The sequence below is a fragment of the Helicoverpa armigera genome, chromosome 20 (genome assembly GCF_030705265.1).
Source record: "Helicoverpa armigera isolate CAAS_96S chromosome 20, ASM3070526v1, whole genome shotgun sequence".
NCBI classification, from domain to species: Eukaryota; Metazoa; Arthropoda; class Insecta; order Lepidoptera; family Noctuidae; genus Helicoverpa; species Helicoverpa armigera.
Genome location: NC_087139.1, coordinates 1,290,354 through 1,308,824, shown reverse-complemented (window position 1 = coordinate 1,308,824; position 18,471 = coordinate 1,290,354). Strand labels below are relative to the sequence as shown.

General features: G+C 37.4%; 2 protein-coding genes across 3 annotated transcripts; one reads left to right on the top strand and one right to left on the bottom strand.

The window, feature by feature from the left end:
• The first annotated feature begins 577 nt into the window (after positions 1-577).
• Positions 578-9,054, top strand: LOC110372491 (WD repeat-containing protein 20). 2 transcript variants are annotated; one of them, XM_021329244.3, is made up of 3 exons: positions 578-1,153; positions 1,873-2,088; positions 3,711-9,054. In XM_021329244.3, the coding sequence occupies exons 1-3, from the start codon at positions 872-874 to the stop codon at positions 5,037-5,039; spliced, it is 1,827 nt and encodes a 608-aa protein (XP_021184919.1). In that variant the 5' UTR covers positions 578-871; the 3' UTR covers positions 5,040-9,054. The 2 variants fall into 2 exon arrangements, with proteins under 2 accessions (XP_021184919.1, XP_021184921.1); XM_021329246.3 differs by having other exon boundaries at positions 579-1,153; positions 1,906-2,088.
• A 273-nt stretch (positions 9,055-9,327) lies between these two features.
• Positions 9,328-18,172, bottom strand: LOC110372490 (translation initiation factor IF-2, mitochondrial). The gene is made up of 15 exons (XM_064039820.1): positions 17,873-18,172; positions 17,579-17,723; positions 17,139-17,256; positions 16,717-16,880; positions 16,265-16,445; positions 15,360-15,536; positions 14,983-15,032; positions 12,872-13,086; positions 12,423-12,501; positions 12,102-12,227; positions 11,544-11,769; positions 11,036-11,157; positions 10,409-10,592; positions 9,868-10,008; positions 9,328-9,528 (listed from the first exon to the last, which is right to left on the bottom strand). Exons 1-15 carry the CDS (start codon positions 17,896-17,898, stop codon positions 9,359-9,361), a joined length of 2,124 nt encoding a protein of 707 aa, XP_063895890.1. The 5' UTR covers positions 17,899-18,172; the 3' UTR covers positions 9,328-9,358.
• Positions 18,173-18,471: the final 299 nt, after the last annotated feature.

Here is an 18,471-nt window from a genome sequence, read left to right as displayed (position 1 = left end):
TTGATTTTTACTATCCACTCCACCCTCCACTCTGAATGAATTTTAAGATATTTTACATAATGATTCTATTTTATGAGTATTTCAACGATACATATTATATCTAAATATTTTGGCGCCTATTGTTTTGTTCTCACCCAATAGTCCCCTCAGGAATAGAACCCTTATTTTCACGGTTACATGAAAACATTGAATTGGTTTCTCTAAACTTAGAAATTTTAAGTCTAACATGTCTCTGTAAATTATTGATTATTGTATTCATAATGGCCTAATAAACTTTGGAACACATGATAGGGTTATGATCATGAGCTTTTGTCAAAATCAATTGACAATGATGATTCTTTAAGAAAATAATGTCATCTGCAGAGTCACATGAAAACTTGTTTAAACAAAGAGAATCTTCCCTTTTATACGATGAACGTATAGCCGTTTTGGTTATTATGTTTTGTAGTTTACCTCGGGCGCAAGTGAGGAATCGGGTCAATCACAAATAGAGTTTGTATAAAAATCTAGAAAAAGATTTGTGCAATCTATCTATGGTTATAAAACTCAAAGCGCTAGAACCTCAATCACTCGTAATTTTTAAAAGTTATCATACCATAAACAACAAGCCGTCATGTTGTCTTGTCTGACACCTGACTTTTTAGTTGCATACACAAATTTATCTAATTCGACGTTTTGTAATCAAAAACGTTCATAATAACGCTAGTTAACAAGGAGGCGGATGAATTAAGTTTACAGCAGCGTATTGTTCTACCATGGGAATTGTGTACGAACGCTTAAATTCGCTTCTGTACTTGGAGTGAGGTGTCACGTCTAATCGGGGCTTCTCTATCGGCTGACTCCATGAATATTATCAGGATAATATGTTAACATGGCTGTGCAATCGGACTCTGGGGGGAAGGACGACGTGAAGACACAGTTCGTGACGAGAGAAGGGACATACCGCTTGATGACGCTGTCGGAGTACTCGAGGCCTAATCGAGTTGGTTATACGAGCGGCTCCGGCTCCTCTCATGTGCGCGTGTCCCTGGTCAGCCTGCCGCCGGGGCCTGGGGGCGGAGCGCCCGGCTCCGACGGCCAGGGCTCCGACGACAGGATATGCTTCAACCATGGCAAAGAGCTCTATGTTTATGTATACAGAGGTGTTAAAAAGGTAATGTAACTTGTGGTAATATACTAAAATTAAGTTATAATTTTTACTGATCTTCACTTTCAAATTCTTGTATGATGATGTGCATATTAAAAGTAGATTAGATTGCATTCTGATGCAATAAACAATGAAACCTAAGATTACAATCAGTGGTGTGGATTATAGTTTCTCCACTTGCACCTGGTTTGAATATTATCAGAAATAGTCAACATATTAATTAACTCAAATTTTCACAACTGCAGCATGGTTATGAAAAAACCTAAAACACCAGGATGTAGATAATTGTAAACAACCTTAATTGGTTCATACGCTGTTGTTACCTGAATATATTTGTAACACTCATTAAAGTATTAACTAGCGAAAAAACAAACTATATATTCCTTATATGAGGGAATAGTTTTAAATCTCTTTGAATTTTATCAATGTTAGCTTTAATGATGTCATTCACCATTAAATTCTCTTATCTATTTATTAAATATGATGACGTAGTTATCATTCTATGGTGATGCTGCTATAATAACCTAACCCATAAAAATTGCACAATTTTAACCTTGGTTACATAGCAATACATGGTTTTCCCATAACCAAATTATATTATGGAGGTACTATTTACTCCCAAATATAATCCAGTTCATGTTTGTTTAATAATATAGTAGTATAATGTAGTTAATATAGTAGTAGAGTAGCAATACAAAATACTCATACATTTGTATGTCCGGCAGGGCATGTCACTATATTACACACTTCCTCGGCAGGCGGCAGATCTCACGAAGCCGGTTGACAAGAAGATGTACAAAGGAACAAACCCAACTTGTCATGACTTCAACACCATCACGATGACACCGGAAAGTGTGTCCTTAGTTATAGGATTTTCTACCGGCCAAATACAACTCATAGACCCTATTAAGAAAGAATTAAGTAAATTGTACAATGAAGAGGTGAGTGTGGATTTCTATAATTTAATTATACCTCTAGGGCTTAAGTTCCCTTACAACGTAAACATCAGTTTTTCTTAATAACAGATTCTTTGGAACTTGAATGTGAAAATTCATAGTGATAAGAAGACTGTTGTATATGTTGTTCGTGAACTTGGGCCTTAGTAAGACAGACCTTTTTGATTAGAGTTCTCTGAGGCAAACTACATATATCACATTTTAAAGGACATAAAACATCCTTTAAACATAAGGAACAGAGCTGTGTCACATATTTCTAAAGCTTATGTATTCATATTGCTATTGAGTTGGAGTAAACACAACATATCTTACAATATCTGCCCTCTATTATGTGTTATTACAACCTTTGTTATGAAGATTACGAGTTTCTTACAAATGTTCTATGTTGTTTCCCTTTCTTAGAAAGCCTTGAGGATTGGAAAAATAACATTTAAATGCTGTTAGTTTGCATGAGTTATTCATGTTGCAGATCGGAAATGGTGTATTAACTGAGGTTCCTTCCATATGGAGAATCACATTTACCCATAATTTAGCCTCATAGTTGAAACCATTAGGTTTATATTGCACATTGCAAGGGTTCCCCAAAGACCTGAGGATAAATAGTAGCCTATAAGCTTATTACACTCAAGTAAAATCTATTCGGTATCTTTGGCTTGAAAGATGATTAATACATATGTACAAACTTTCATTATATTAGTATGTAGTATGATTTCCCGAAATTTGGGTCATTATAATCGTCCTTCACACTTATGCACCACCTATATGATATAATATTGAGTGCCTACTCATTGGTGCTTATCACGAGCCAGTTATCGACGCATCCTACGTATTGTATTGTGTTACATGCTCTGTTATATAATGCGGTATTTTAAATAGGGAATGTTGATAAGGATATACTTATTTATATATTTTTAGACCCAGCTAGCAACAGGATTCGAATCGACCGGCCTTACGGCGGCATTGTATACGGTTAGACCAAAATTCATATGATTGTAAGTCTAATAACAGGTTAGGCTAAAAGAACAACTACTGTAGTCGAATATTTAGTGACTTTAGCATAGTAGTAAATGGTTCTAAATAAATAAAAACAAGAGCTTTTAATACGTCCATATAATTAGTATTAATGTCGTAGACTTGTCCATAATAATCGTGTCTGAATCGCCTTATGGCATTGTTTTAAATTAGTAGATGCCTGGTACAAAACAAACTTTTAATTGGTGTACTAAGGGCCGTGGGAAATCTGATTTCAGGTAGGTATTGTTCAAATTGAAAAATTAAGATGTGATTTCGAATAAGATAGGCTAACACTTCATAGTTCTGTCCCCATCTTTGGTACGACATGAAATATGACGTCACTCCCATCGATCGTAAATCAGAACCTTCATTTAGATTTCTATAACTTTTATGGTGCTATAAGTATATGGATAAGCAAGCATTCATTATCATGTCTATCAAATGAATATTTAAATAAAACTTATCGCAGACACAATCACACTTGTAGACTAAGTTTTCAAATCAGTCATTAATTATTCAGGCGGTCTAGTTTCTGAATGTGATTTTTTTATGTAAAAGAAACAGAAGTCTAATTTATATTGTTTTTATTACAGAGACTGATTGACAAGACGCGAGTTACGTGCATCAAATGGGTGCCCGGATCCAGCAACCTGTTCATGTCCGCGCATGCATCTGGCCAGCTTTATGTGTATAACGAGGAGTTGTCGTGTGGCACGGCGGCCCCGCACTACCAGCTGTTCAAGCAAGGCGACGGCTACTCCATCCACACGTGTCGCACCAAGTCAACCAGAAACCCCCTCTATCGCTGGCTCATAGGCGCTGACCCCAGCTGCATCAACGAGTTCGCCTTCTCCCCCTGCGGAGCCAATCTAGCAGTTGTCTCCCAAGACGGGTTCCTGCGCGTCTTTCATTACGATACCATGGAGCTCATCGGTAGAGCCAGGTCGTACTTCGGAGGATTCCTCTGTGTCTGCTGGTCTCCCGACGGCAAGTATGTTGTCGTTGGAGGTGAAGACGACTTGGTAACTGTGTGGTCGTTCAGCGAAAGACGAGTCGTAGCGAGAGGGCAGGGCCATAGATCGTGGGTATCAGTCGTCGCCTTTGACCCTTACGTAGTGAGCTTCAGTGAGCCTGAGAGTGAAGAAGGCGTAGAAGATGACAGACAGAAAAGTGAAAGTGTGCAGTGTTATAGGTTAGGCAGTGTATCTCAGGACACACAGTTGTGCTTGTGGGACCTCACTGAAGACGTGTTGAAGCCGCCGGTCCGCGCGCGAGCCTCCGCGCATCTCTCGCCCAACAGTCAAACGTTCTCCCCCAATGGAGTGCCCGGGATGAAGGTAACCGCGCCTAAGGGAGCTAAGACCAATAAAATAGGACATAAACACGCAGAGCTGAGCGGATCGAATGCTTCGGGCGAGCCTTCAGGCGCGAAGCCGACGAAAACGAAAGTGAACAATGTCTCAACGCTAAACATTAGCGTGGGGAAAGCGAAAGAGGAGACATCAGGGTCGCTCGGGGTGAACTCGTTAACTCAGCGGCTAGCCGGGTTCTCATTCGGCGAGCGCAGATCTGAGCACCGCAGAAACTTTAGTCTGACGAAGCCGGCGGAGCAGAAGTCGTCGGCATCGAATAGCGTGGCACTTAGAGGGAAGTCAGCGGGGGCACAGTCGGGGGATTCGTGTGACCCACTGAAATTAATCGGCACGGCGTCGTGTCCTCGGTTTGACGAGTGTCCAGTGTTGGAACCGCTGGTGTGTAAGAAGATCGCCCACGAGCGTCTGACGGCGCTGCAGTTCCGCGCGGAGTACTTCGTGACGGCGTGCGCGGACGGGTGCGTGAACACGTGGGCGCGGCCCGCGCGGCCGCACAACGGCGACGCGCGCCCGCACCGCCGCCTCGACCGCCTCGACCTCGTCGACTAGGCCCTGCCACTCACTGCCCGAGCCGATATTGTACCTATCTGATAATCAGCTTACTAGAGATACAATTTTGACATTAGCCCCATAAAAGTACTGTCAAATTCCTATCTCTAGTAAGCATAATAACAGATAGATACAATATTGTGCACGGCAGTTAGTGCCGCCTCGCGTACGGACTAGTGCTACCTTCACCAAGCAAACCAGTGCTGCTTCCACACGCTACAACAATCTTGTGATTGCTACCTTGGTAGTTGCCAAGAATTAACTTATTAGGTCACTCGTTCCCAATTTAATTTCAATTCTAGCAGCACTGAAGGTTGTATTATCCTGTATTACGTGCGTCTGAAGACACTGAAATCTATACAGAGGTAGCAATTTGATGACGTTAATAAAAATGTTGTGATGGTCTTGTTCTAAATGTATTTTGGACTGAAACTTTGGTTATATTGAAATACTCCTGGTTGTATGAGACAGTGGTCGTTAGTTAAAGTTGGTGAGTGGTGTTTGTGTGCTATTATTCCATGTTAGACACACTGTTCACATGTGTGAGTGTTTCTGTCTTGTCCTGGAGCTCTCCTGTGTATGCCGAAACTGTATTTGTATTTAAATCTTTCCCAGTTCGCAGCCAAACTTAGCTTAGGAAAGCTTTAATAAAATTCGCACTGATTTTGAGTAATTTATTCTTTGGATCTATGTTTCTATGCGAATCTGGGAATGGAAATTGTAATTTGATGTTTTAAGGTTTACAGGCAAAAGAGGTATTTTATTAATTTGACAAACGTATTAAGACTTTATGATGTTGATCATAGAGTTTTCATGTTTTTAATACTGCATGCAAGATGAGCCTAAAATTGTACTGGAAGTGACTAGGCAAATAGTGCTTTTGATTTATTGTATTACATGTTTTCCTTCTTAGGTGAAATTCGCACGACACATAAAGATGAGTACCTACACATTTTTAACATGTCCACATGAGTTATAGGTACTGAACCATTTTCAGTAAAGTTATTTGAATATTTTATTTTGCATGGATTTAATGCGAAGAAAACCCAGCATTTTGCATTCAGAAATAAATGACTACTTTTGAATTGTGGAGTGATGGTGTATATGTAACAAATGTGTACTCAACTTTACAATAATGCACACAAGCAAACTATAACTAAATTGTGATACTCCCTTAAATCTATAGTGAACTGTCCTTTATATAGTCCTGTGTAGAGCATAGCAACAGACTTAAATATTGTTAATAATTCCTTGATAGTTCTATCGAAATGTTTCAATTTATTCATAGAATAGTTTAAATTGCAACTGCTTTTATATCTAAGTCAATACAGGAAAGTTCCAGTCGTGGCTATGGTCCACTAAGCATTTTCTAGTGTTGTAACGATATACGATGAAAAAAAACATTTTAGATAGCAATAGATATGAGATTCGTAACTATGTATAGACAAATGTATATTGTAATTAAGGAAAACGGTTTTTTTCTCGGCTCACATTATGTAAATATAGTTGTTAGGTCAAGCGATCTGATCGCTTCATATTCGCGAAGAACACGTGCGCTTTCATATTAAAGCTATTTATTACGATTTTTTTATCGATTTGAATGTTGTTGCATCGATTTGACGTGTCTGTAAGACTTGCAGTGTTTAATCGTTTCACTATTTTTTTTTTATATCGTGAGACTCTTATAAGTTGTTAATTATTTAGATATTAGTTCGTTTGTAGTTTAGTGAATTTATTTTATCATAGATCAATATTTTGGTTCTATATTTTGCTCTCGTGTAGATAAATTAATGTGGTGGGCGCGGATTTGATGATTTTGAAAGGCCAACTTTCTTTTATCAAAATGGATAGAAACCTTGGTGATAAAATTTCATTCATACTCTGACAAGATTTGCACCCTGTTTTGTGAATTGCAATGAATATAGTAAAAATTACTCCAACGTCTCCCCAAAAAAAATGCTCCAAAGATTAGGCCTCATTAGAACAAAATACATTTGTACTAAATTTAAATTGTCTAAGCATTGAATATGTCTTCCTTTTCACAAATCCGCGCTCGAAATACTATTCCTAATCTATATTTAGATATTTTCACAATTTGTCCATTGCTAATTGCAAATTAAAACTTAGCAACAGTATAAATAACGGTAAAATAACTGTTATAACAATGCAATAGCGTAGTAAACATAACTAAATCTTTTCTTGTATTCGTCTAAATTATTTGTTAAAAATTATGATTTTTAGTCACTATTATTTATGTCTATAGCGTATAACGTTTTTATTTTAATCTTAAAAAAACGACTTTATAGAACTTTAATAACGATTATCGTCGCACCGTTATTTTACGTCAAATAAAATAACGTCTTGGAATAAGTGTTGTTGCGTGTTGCAGAATTTCAAAGTGGAATACTATTGTGTCATTTTCACTACCGTTAAGGAATGTTTTATTTGTTTTGTGGCCTTATAAATGTTACTTATTATTAAAATCAGGTGGCTGCAATTAAACTTGCCTTTCTTATTTATGTTTGTCAGTTAATTTAAATAAGTTTCTAATAAAGACAGTAGTTGTGATCCAGGGCTAAATATGGCCAATGTTGGAGCCAACTTTGGCCACAATGTCAAAGGATCTTCGCTGCATAATGTTGGTCCAAATGTTTGGCGCCAATGTATGTCTCTTGCGCATCGTGATATTGTCTTCTAATGTTTTAATTAAACTATAATACTATACTAGTCGTAATGTGCTATTATTGGTACAATATTGAGCCTTGGTAACGTTATTGAAGTAAATATTGATAGTTATTTGTACAGTATAGAGTAACGTCTTATAACTGTTCGATAAAACTAGTTATAGGAGAATAACGAAGTAAATGCAAAATACGTAAACATTGAAATTAAATTATTATGATCTCAAGCAAAATTCCTTTGACTATCGCTTCGTGATCGCGGTGCGCATTGTACAAGAGACTAATAAAATTCCTGAATATGTAAAATAATGTATTATTTATTTAATTGAAAATAATCATGATTCCTATATAGCTTCGTTCACTTTATCGATAAATAACTTGTCGTTTTGCAAGCAGCTGATCTGTTTCTGAGCCATTTGTTATATTTAATTTCATACTTAATACTAGGTTGTGCTCATAGATAATTTTAGCCTTTGAACAACATAACTTTTGCGCTGTTTTGGCTGTACACGAATATAAATAAATATTGCTCTTTCCGAGGCACTGAACACATGCCTTTCGATGAGCAAGGCATTGATTTAATAATCCGTGTTTTCAAATAAAGTATTTTATTGCATTTAATTTCGTATCTGTCTGTTAAAGGTACATAATTCCTAAAAATTGTATTTAATGATTTGATGGTGACTGAATTAAAGTTTAAACTTTTAAATATTGATAAATACGTTGCTAATTTTGCAAGTCGTTAGCAGTCAGTACAGCGTGATAATATTATATTTATTTTATTTCAATAATTCAGTAGACACAATACAAAGCGTCTTTAAAAAAATATGCCTTGTGGAAAGTGAGGCAGTGAAATATTTCTCTTTGCGAGGCAGCCTCGTGATCGTTCCAGCTGTCTCATCCAGTGGGTATCTTTGTATTGTGTCTTAGTAGAATTATTAGCTCTCTGTGTTGAGCAAATATTGTGGGACTAAGTTTTGTAAGACAGTCTTTGTATTCATTGAAATAGGACGATTGATTTGAATTTTCGTTTATATTTCACGGAATCTGTAATCGGACTTTTCAGTAAGTATAAAATTATTGACATCGATTTTTTCAAAATGAATTTTGTATGTTTTAATTAAAATACTGAACTGGTTGATTTAATATCTATACAAGACTTGTCTAATGAAAATTATTCCTTTCAAAGTTAACTAGGTCACTGAGACGAATGCAACCATAATTATTATGATGTTTACAATAATTAATTTATTGGAGTTCTTTGTTCAATAATAGTGAGACACGAATTACAAGCCTATCAAGATAATATTTAAATAGAGGATTCTCTTTATAAAGTTTTGTAGTTTTATTTCACGGTGCCTATTCCCCCTCACATCTTTAGCAGCCGATACAGGTAGTTAGAAACTAAAAGCTCTGATACCAGCTAATCTTACCATGGGGTTTCCCGAGTAACTTGGTTGAGGAGATCAGATAGGCAGTATAACACTGATAGAGTGACATTGAGCTGCAGCGGTTAAATTGCAAGCCAACCCCAACACAGTTGGGAAAAGGCTCAGATGAATCGAGTACCTAACCAGGAAAGGGGTCGGAAGGAAATAAAACACCAGTAAATAATCTAATATGTTTATGTTAGGGTAACTAAAAGCCGGGGTCCCAGGCCGTGGTGGCGGCGGCGGCTCGGCGGGTGTAGCACACGACGCTGTCGCCCGCCTGCACCTGAAGCGCCGGCTCGAAGCGCAGCCCGCACTCCATGTCGTTCTTTATTGTGGATACCTCGTCTTTGAGGTGCTTCATTGATGCTAGTTTACCTGGAAAAAATCGAATTGAGAACCTCTTGGACAGTCGGTTAAAAAATTTCAAAAGGAATTCACCTTTTCACCGCTCTTCCGACCATGTACAATTTATACAAAAATGGTAACTGATCCCAAATGTCTTTTGAACATCTTTGGCAGTCGTTACTGCTAGTTCTAAGTCTGACAACCAGTCTTACTATAGGGTTGCTCATATAACTTAGTTGCGGAAGTCAAATAGGCAGATTGGAAGGCGACGACGCCAACATACCTACTTGGTAAATGGCTAGGCAGTTGATGACACAGCAGATTTTTAGAAGAAGGAAAAGATCCGTTCATGTTGGAAAATAAACTGACCTTCAAAAATGACCTCTTGTCCCCTTATAACCCTATACAAGGCGTTCCTATTGAGCGTGCCCTTCACACAACGGCACCCAGCGACCGGAACTTTCTTCTTATTCTCCGTCACTATGAACTCTTGTAGGACATTCGCTTCACCTGGAAAAATTATAATACACTTAATTTATAGTTTCTGGGGGCACGCCAAGTAATGATGATTTATTTAAAAAAAAAAAAAAAAAATTAGTAACTTATAGAAAAATACCTTACTAAAGCTCGCTAATCTATTTTTAAACTCCGACGCAAAAGGCTCTGTTACAAGTTTACCGTGTCTGTTTGTCTGTAGAGGTATAAACCCATGTGTGTATATGTGGTATCGTAGCTCCCAAATAGATGAACGGATTTTCGTTTAGTTTTTTTTTACATCTGAACTTAGTCAGAAGAATTTTCGTTGTGTATACAGCTAAAACTACTATGCACCGCGATCTAATCTAACTTCATACTGAACACCTATTATCTGGTTTGAGGAGTAAAACAACAATAACATAGACCAACATACCAATAATCTCCTCCTCAGTCGTCTTAGGTATCCTGGCACTGATCTCCTCTTTCACATCATCAACCAGCCTATATATGACGTTATGCATCTTGATAGGTATGTTCTTTTTCTTGGCGTCGACCGATATCGCAGGCGGACAGTCCACGTTGAACGCGTATATCACAGCTTTGAACATTTCTGCGGTCTGCAAGGGGAAATGGATCTTATTTGTAGGGGTTGAAGGTGTACTTTACTATGTACCTATACTAAGTTTAAGTGTTCGTTGGAAAACGATCCTGTTAAGAACTATTTATCCAAATTGAAATAAACACATATTCAGAGCTAGATAGTCCACTATCGTCCGCTATAGTCCACGCTATTGGGTTATTTTGTATTCACGCAAATAAGGAGAAAGATTATGCCAAAAGATATTTTCATAAACTATAAATAAATACTAAACATTTAAGATTTTCTTTTAATTTATAATACTCCGTTTTATCGATTTGCTGTCATAACAATGGCTAATTGATTGAAGTAATCGTTCAGTCGAACAGCTAGCCTTACTGAAGAACGCCATTCAAACATTTAATTCAATGTCTTTTCAACCACTTCATGAGAACAACAATAATATTAATATCTAAAACTTACCTCTAAATCGTTAGGCGTGACGGGTCCTACACCGAAGTGCACCAGGTCCAGCCTGACTCTGTCGTGTTCGTCATACGTCTCCAAGATGTCCAGGATAGCTTCCACTGAGCCGTCCACGTCACCTAAGGGAGAACAAACAATGTAATTTGACTTTGCAGATAGTGCCGGTTCAGGTTTCCCCGGGGGGTAAATTAAGCGTAGTGAACACCTTGATAATGTAATTCTATATAATGTCTTAACAAAAAATGTTTGGACAATTTGCTAATATGGCAATGAATGAGGAACAAAGTATTCAAAGATGCATGTAGGTAGATGTCGCTCTTATGCTTTTTTTATATCTGTCACATTACAGGGCGAACCCAAATCTTCCATTACTTCCTAACTGAAGTTCAATGTTTTAAATCCCAGAAGTGTTAAGTCTTGACATCATCGCTTCATTTCTGTGTCTCTATAAATCGCCTTCTATCCTCTGTGATCCCCTGGGTGTATCATGCCCAAGTCTACCTACCTTTAACGATGACAGTGAGCGCGGGATGGTTGTCATGCTGTATCATCTTCTCCCTGGGTCCGTCGGCTCGCAGCTTGTAGCGGCCCAGCGCTCGCTTGCGGGCGAGCCGGGCGGCGTACTGCTCGTGATGAGCCGCCTCCTTGGCCGCTATGACCTCCTGGTCGGCGGCTTGCTTCTCCTTCATGCGCTGATTGTGGCGCCACCGCATTACTTCATTGGCACGTTTCTACAAGGAATTAGCACGAATCTAGGTAAAAATATGGGTACTTTTTTTTGACGTTATCCTAAATCCAACATGGCTGAATATACAAGATGGTGGACTAGTTATTTGTAAGGTACCTATACAATATGGGTATCAAATGAAAGGGATTGACAAGTAGAACACAATGCAATGCAATAAAAATGTGTTGCTGTGCTAAAGATTCTTCTCGCCAATTTTAGCATTCCATCACAGTTTCAGTGCCCATTTAAAATAATGATAGGGATATTATTCGAGCACAATATGATAGAATAATAAAATGGTATACAATAGCTTTGCAAGTATAATCTTCGACTTACCTCCGAACTAACTTCCAGCACCTGGTCACCGGCTGAAGGTAGCTCCCTCCAGCCGAGAACTGACACGGGAGTGGACGGCGGCGCCTCTTGTACCGACCTGCCTTCCGCTGAGTTTAGTACTCTCACCTAAATATACGAGTGTACATATGTAAAAAATTAAATGTACATTTTAGGAATTAATCATTATTACACAGAAGTTTGTCTAAGGAACATGCCATTTTGATATTCTCTTTTAGATCGGTAATTACATAATATGTACAAAAATGCCAAAATAAAATTGGAAAAGCTTAACTATGACAAAAGCTTGACTGGTGGTCATACCTTAGCCCATCCGTTGCCCGCAACAATGATGCTCCCTCGCCGTAACGTACCGCGTTGTACTAATACTGTAGCTTGTTTTCTGTAACAAACACCCAAAATACATAAGTTATGTACTGTAGGTAGATTTATAGGACCAAGTCATTTATGAACCAAATTAACTAAGAGTTTTTACTACAACAGGTTAAAGGGTATACAAAATGTATCTTGCTGGAAAAGCAATTTTGAATACCTTTTAACCTGTAGTATTGTAGTAAAAAATTAAACATACAGAAATAGTTATTTGCTATAAAAGAGTGCAAAGTTGCATTTTAACCGCGGCCCAATTTTGATGACCAAGTAAGCGAAGGATTGGAATAACAACAACCTCGATGTACCCACCAGGGTCTGCTTTCAACTCATTATAACATCAGACCCTAACCTTAACTCTACAAGTCTTGTCAACTACTCACCCAGTCCTAGGATCCAGCAGGGCTTCTATAACGACACCCTCAACATACCCTCCAGGGTCAGCCTTCAACTCCATGAGCTGAGCTTGCAAAGTCAGAGCTTCGACTAACGTGTCTAAATTCTGTTTCTTCAAAGCCGACACAGGTATCGCTTGAATGTCACCGCCGAGCGCTTCGCAAACTATGCCTTGTGTTGCTAGAGAGCGCATTGTACGTTCCTGAGGGGAAAAATAATTTTTAAGGCAAGTTATCGTAGTTAAAGGAAAGTTTTTGAGAATTTTATGGTAAGTCTTGGTGTCCCATAAAGAGACCTAAGTATTTGATTTGAATATGTGGGCCAGACTTCAAAAAAGCGGAGGAGAGCGGAAAGGGTTAGATACCTACTGAGTGGGCCGAAACGGGATTTTTAAATGACGAAATTGTATTGGTGGATCAAAAAAAAAACCGCATGCGTGAAGTTTTAATGAGTCAAGTTTGAGTTCGTCGTTAAGGTAACTTACGATTTTATTTCAACGACATTAACGCTGATTTTACATTACCTTGGCGTTAAAGTATTCTAAAGCGAATTAGATGATTTTCAGTACTGACTCAATATTTCTACTCAGCATGACGTGATAATTCGTGACAGATCATTATAATACAAATATGGAGTGAAGTAATGATTGATGATTAAGCGATGACAGTTGCCGACAGTAAAAAGTTAATTATCTTTTAACACGTGCCACGGTCTAATCTACTTATACTAATATAATAAAGAACTTTTTTTTGAATGTCTTTTTCGCTTATAATTGTTAATATGGTTTATTTTAAACCAATAGACCATAATATGTGGATGGGTTCAAAACACTTAATTCTTTCAATGAAGAAAATTTTTGTGTAAACAATATAATTTAAAACTCCAGAAGTACATTGGTACAGTTTACAAAAGTAAGCTAATGAACACTGGCTTCTCAACATAAATTACAACAAAAAACAAAAGAGAGAAAAAAACTTGTTACTTTGAACTGCATAAGTAAACAAAAAACCCCCGACCCAAAAAAAAGTACGCAATAATTATGACAAAAGGTTAAAAACGCTAAACCCTATAAAAAGCAAAAAATAACTTTTAACACTACGTAAACTAAATTTTGTCGTGTCGAGGGACCGCTCTAATTCATTACTTTAGTTAGATACCTACGTGTTTTTTTTTAAACGAATGTTGTAATTAGGTAGGTATCATTTGATTTATGTAAGTATTTATGAAGGTAAAAAGCGGTCCCCCGACACGTCAAAATTTAGTTTACGTAGTGTTAAAAGTTATTTTTTGCTTTTTATAGGGTTTAGCGTTTTCAACCTTTTGTCATAATTATTGCGTACTTTTTTTGGGTCGGGGGTTTTTTTAAATTTATAATTTAATTTTATTTCATGCTTTTTAAAGGAGCTCCTTAATTTTTCCTTCTTTCATTTAATTTATTTTATCTTAAGATGGGGTCGCTGTTTAACAATCCTCATGACAAACTGGCTCTGGGAGAATTGCACAGATTGAGAAACAATAAAGATTAACCTTTGGACATTCTAGATTTTCAGCAAAAATATAAATCGGTTTATCCGTTTCATTCCGGCATTTCAGGGTTTCATCCGCCACATCCCATTTCCAGCATCAGGTTCTCGTCAATTAGAAACATGAAGAGAACTCGTCAAGACAAATTCAACGAGCCCAAACTCGATGGGTTGGAAAGGCAGTTCAGGGTTACGTCTCCTACCTTCGTGCCCTAACAGCAGACCAGCTCAGTGGTTCCAAAAGACATTAGTGTTTCAAATTTCAGATCCCACATATACTTGCAAGTAAACTGAGCGTGTAACATTCCTATCACATCTAGCAAACGAGCTAATGACCTTGAAGACCTGAACCGATTTCCACCAAACTTAGCTAAAAACACTCCCGACTGACATACCTTTTAAACAAAAAAAACCGCATTTCAATCGGATCATCCGTTTGGGAGCTACGTTGCCACATACACACACACACACACACACAGACACGTCAAACTTATAACACCCCGTCGTTTTTGCGTCGGGGGTTAAAAATAAAGAGAAAATGCCAACAAAGATATAGAAAAAGGAAGCATACCTACAATGTTCACACCTGGTTTGTCGATTTTGTTGATCGCCACAAGTATTGGAACTGAAACAAGAAAAAATCCAATATGAGAAACTACTCTTTTTCAAAGGAAGTCAGATAAAAAAGGCAAGTAACGGCAGTTGAATGCTGAAGATTTTTAACGATTGTTAAATTAATTAATTTATTATCAATTAGTCGCTGGAGAAACCTATGACATTATTATATTCTAATATTAAATTATTAAACATAATTTAGGTACTGCGGATTTCTATGTACATAATTTACAAAGCTCGGACATAATTTATATGGAGCTTATGCCAAAATTCTATATCTGATCGAAAAAGAAGGGATAAGTTATAGAAATCCACCGTTAATCGATAAGCCACTCACCATTAGCCTCCCTCGCCATCCTAATAGATTCCACGGTCTGCTCCATGACTCCATCATCAGCAGCCACCACCAACACGACGATATCCGTCGCGTGAGCGCCGCGGGAACGCATCGCCGTGAACGCCGCGTGACCCGGCGTGTCTAGGAATGTCACTTTGTCGCCTGATGCTAGTTGTACTGGGAAGAGAGATACAATTTTTGGAACAATTTGCGAAAAAAAAATATGCAGTATATTATTCTGAAAGGAGTTACAGAGTTTTAGGGGTAGTGGTGACCACTAACACAACAATATCTGTCGCGTGAACGACGCGTGACTGGGTGGGAGTGTCTAGGAATGTTACTTTGTCGCCTGATGCTAGTTGTACTGTAGAGAGAGAAAGGAGTTTTGAATGGTACGAAACTATTATTCTGAAAGAGTCACATAATGTATAGAAGTGTTAAGGGTAGTGGTGACCACTAACACAACGATATATGTCGCGTGAACGATGCATGAACGCATCGCCGTGAACGCCGCTTGACCGTTAGTGTCTAGGAATGACACTTTGTCGCCTGATGCTAGTTGTACTGTGGAGAAAGACACAATTTTTTGGAAAAATTTGAGAAAAGTGAGAAAACACATATGTAGTATATTATTCTGAAAGAGACAGATTTTTAGGGTTAGTGGTGACCACTAACACAATGATATCTGTCGTGTGAACGACGCGTGACTGGGAGTGAGTGTCTAGGAATGTTACTTGAATAGAGAAGAGAGGATTTTTACTTTATGTTTTCAAAATAATTGTAAAATTCTGGAGGCGGAGCTTCGCGGGCGGGGCGGGGCTTAGGTACCGCGACTTTATTCTAGCTACAACTTGTAATATGTAGCTTGTAGCCTACAAGCTACACATTACTTAACTACACAATACCTTCAAAAGCTCCAATATGCTGGGTAATTCCTCCAAATTCCTGGTCTACTACAGCTGTATCTCTCAACGCGTCTAGTAGGGTAGTCTTGCCGTGGTCTACATGGCCCATCACGCAGACTACTGGCGGCCGGGGGCGGAGCTTTTCGGGCGGGGCGGGGGGCTGAGGTACTGCATCTTTGTTCTAAAAACAGATGTATGTAGTGTAGAAGATTATATTATTTTACTATAGGCAGTGGCATGAGATACTTTTACATTATGGATAAGTTGAAAATCTTTTTTTCTGGCAAGCTGGCTTTGTAATGATATTTTACCTTCAATATAGAGGAAACTTTATTTGTATCGTTAAGGTAGGTTTACTTTAATAATCATTATTTTTAACTGGCAAAAATAACTTTAAGTCTGGAAAATGTTGTACTCTATCACATAGAGAAATCAGTCACAGTTCAAAATACCTCTTCATCTTCTAAATCCTGATCAGGTTTAGGTACTATCTTGAACCGACAGCCGGATATCTTGACAATATCCCTGATTATCTGAGGGTTGTGTATCACAGTGTTCTTTGTGTAATTTACTTCGGAATTCTTGTCCGCGAACTCTAGCGCTTTGAATACATGATCTGAAAAAATATTATAAGTGTTTGTAAGTTTCATTTACAAAAGGTAACTTAAAAATTGTTTAAGAGATAAAAAAACATGTTTTTTGATTTTTGCAATAGATTTGACAGTTTGGTATAGAAATTAAAAAATAATAATTAAGCATTTAAGTTACTTTTCTGGTGTCACTTTTTAATAATCTTGGGTCTTAGTTAGCTAAAGTCATCGAAAATTATTGTGTGCTATAAAGGTTATAATAAATATTTATAAATGATAATTACCTATATCTTTGTCGAGGACTGTAGCTATTTCCTGCACGGTCATGTTACGCCATATGCCGACCACTTCTGAACTTTTTGGTGAATACCTGATTGCCGGCCTACCCTGATTCTCTGTTACCTGCCAATCCAGAAAAGCAATTAATTAAAAATATCAAGCAGTGAGTATTTAAAATAATTATATGTTTTTACATGGAACAAATTATTTGGTAAACAAATTCTAATTTATTTATTTAATGTGCCATAAAGCATCATATTTTTTTTTTGATTTTGTATTTTATAATATAAAAATGTCACAGTCCAGATTAAAAAAATATTTAGTGTTGATTTTTTTTTAACGCTCAATCCTTCTCCATGTGGGAAGAGGCCTGTGCCCAGCAGTGGGACGATAAAAAAGGCTGTAACTGTAACTGTTTTTTTTATTTGAAATCATGACAAGTTACCTTTTCCTCCGGCGATCTTCTTTTCTTACAGCAAACATAAGATATGGATAGTTGTCTAGCCCATTGGTGGCTAAAATTCAAGGGAACCTTCTTGAATCCACATACTTGAGGAACAAATTCAGTTTTAAATATTTTTGTTGGAAACCTGAAAAAAAATTCCATTCATTTTGCAATTATATTATTATCTAGGACTTTTAAAAAAGAATATAAGTTCTGTAAAGTTGGGAGTTAAGGGTTATTTTAGGGATGGTTTTCAGTATCTATATACAAATTAAAAAGAGCACAAATTCTTACCGTCTAAATATAAGAGTTTTATACATTTTTCTAGTCAATAACTGTATGGTTTAAGTCATGAAATAACCAATTGTTAGGATCTCAAGTTATCAAAGGTTATGTCATAAGTTTGGAGGTTATAAAGTACTATATTGTACTGTGATCTCTGTATCAGTATTCCCGAAATATTTCTAAGCTTACGGTGCTGACATTATCAGACATAATTAGTTAAGACAATTTTTATCTCTCAGGAAACATAACATAACCTCCACACGATTTTGGAAACGCTTGACAGGTGTCAGAAACAGAATCAGTTAAAAGCGCGTTTAGTTATTTCATCCAATTTTAGCCAGCAGATTGATTCACCTCGGGAGGAGGCCAAAACCCAGCGGATTGCTAGAATAAATTAAAATGATGATGACATAATGAAAATTACTTGGGTGTTTTTCTGAAAATCATCGCTCAACAAATGTAACTGCTGTACCATTGGTATATTATTATTCAAGACGGGAATTGCATCGCCTCACGGAATGTTACCCATGTTACACCTGCATAAGTATTTGTCTGAATTTGGAAACCTCCTGAAACAGGGTCAAATCCACTCTCATTCACATCATGCA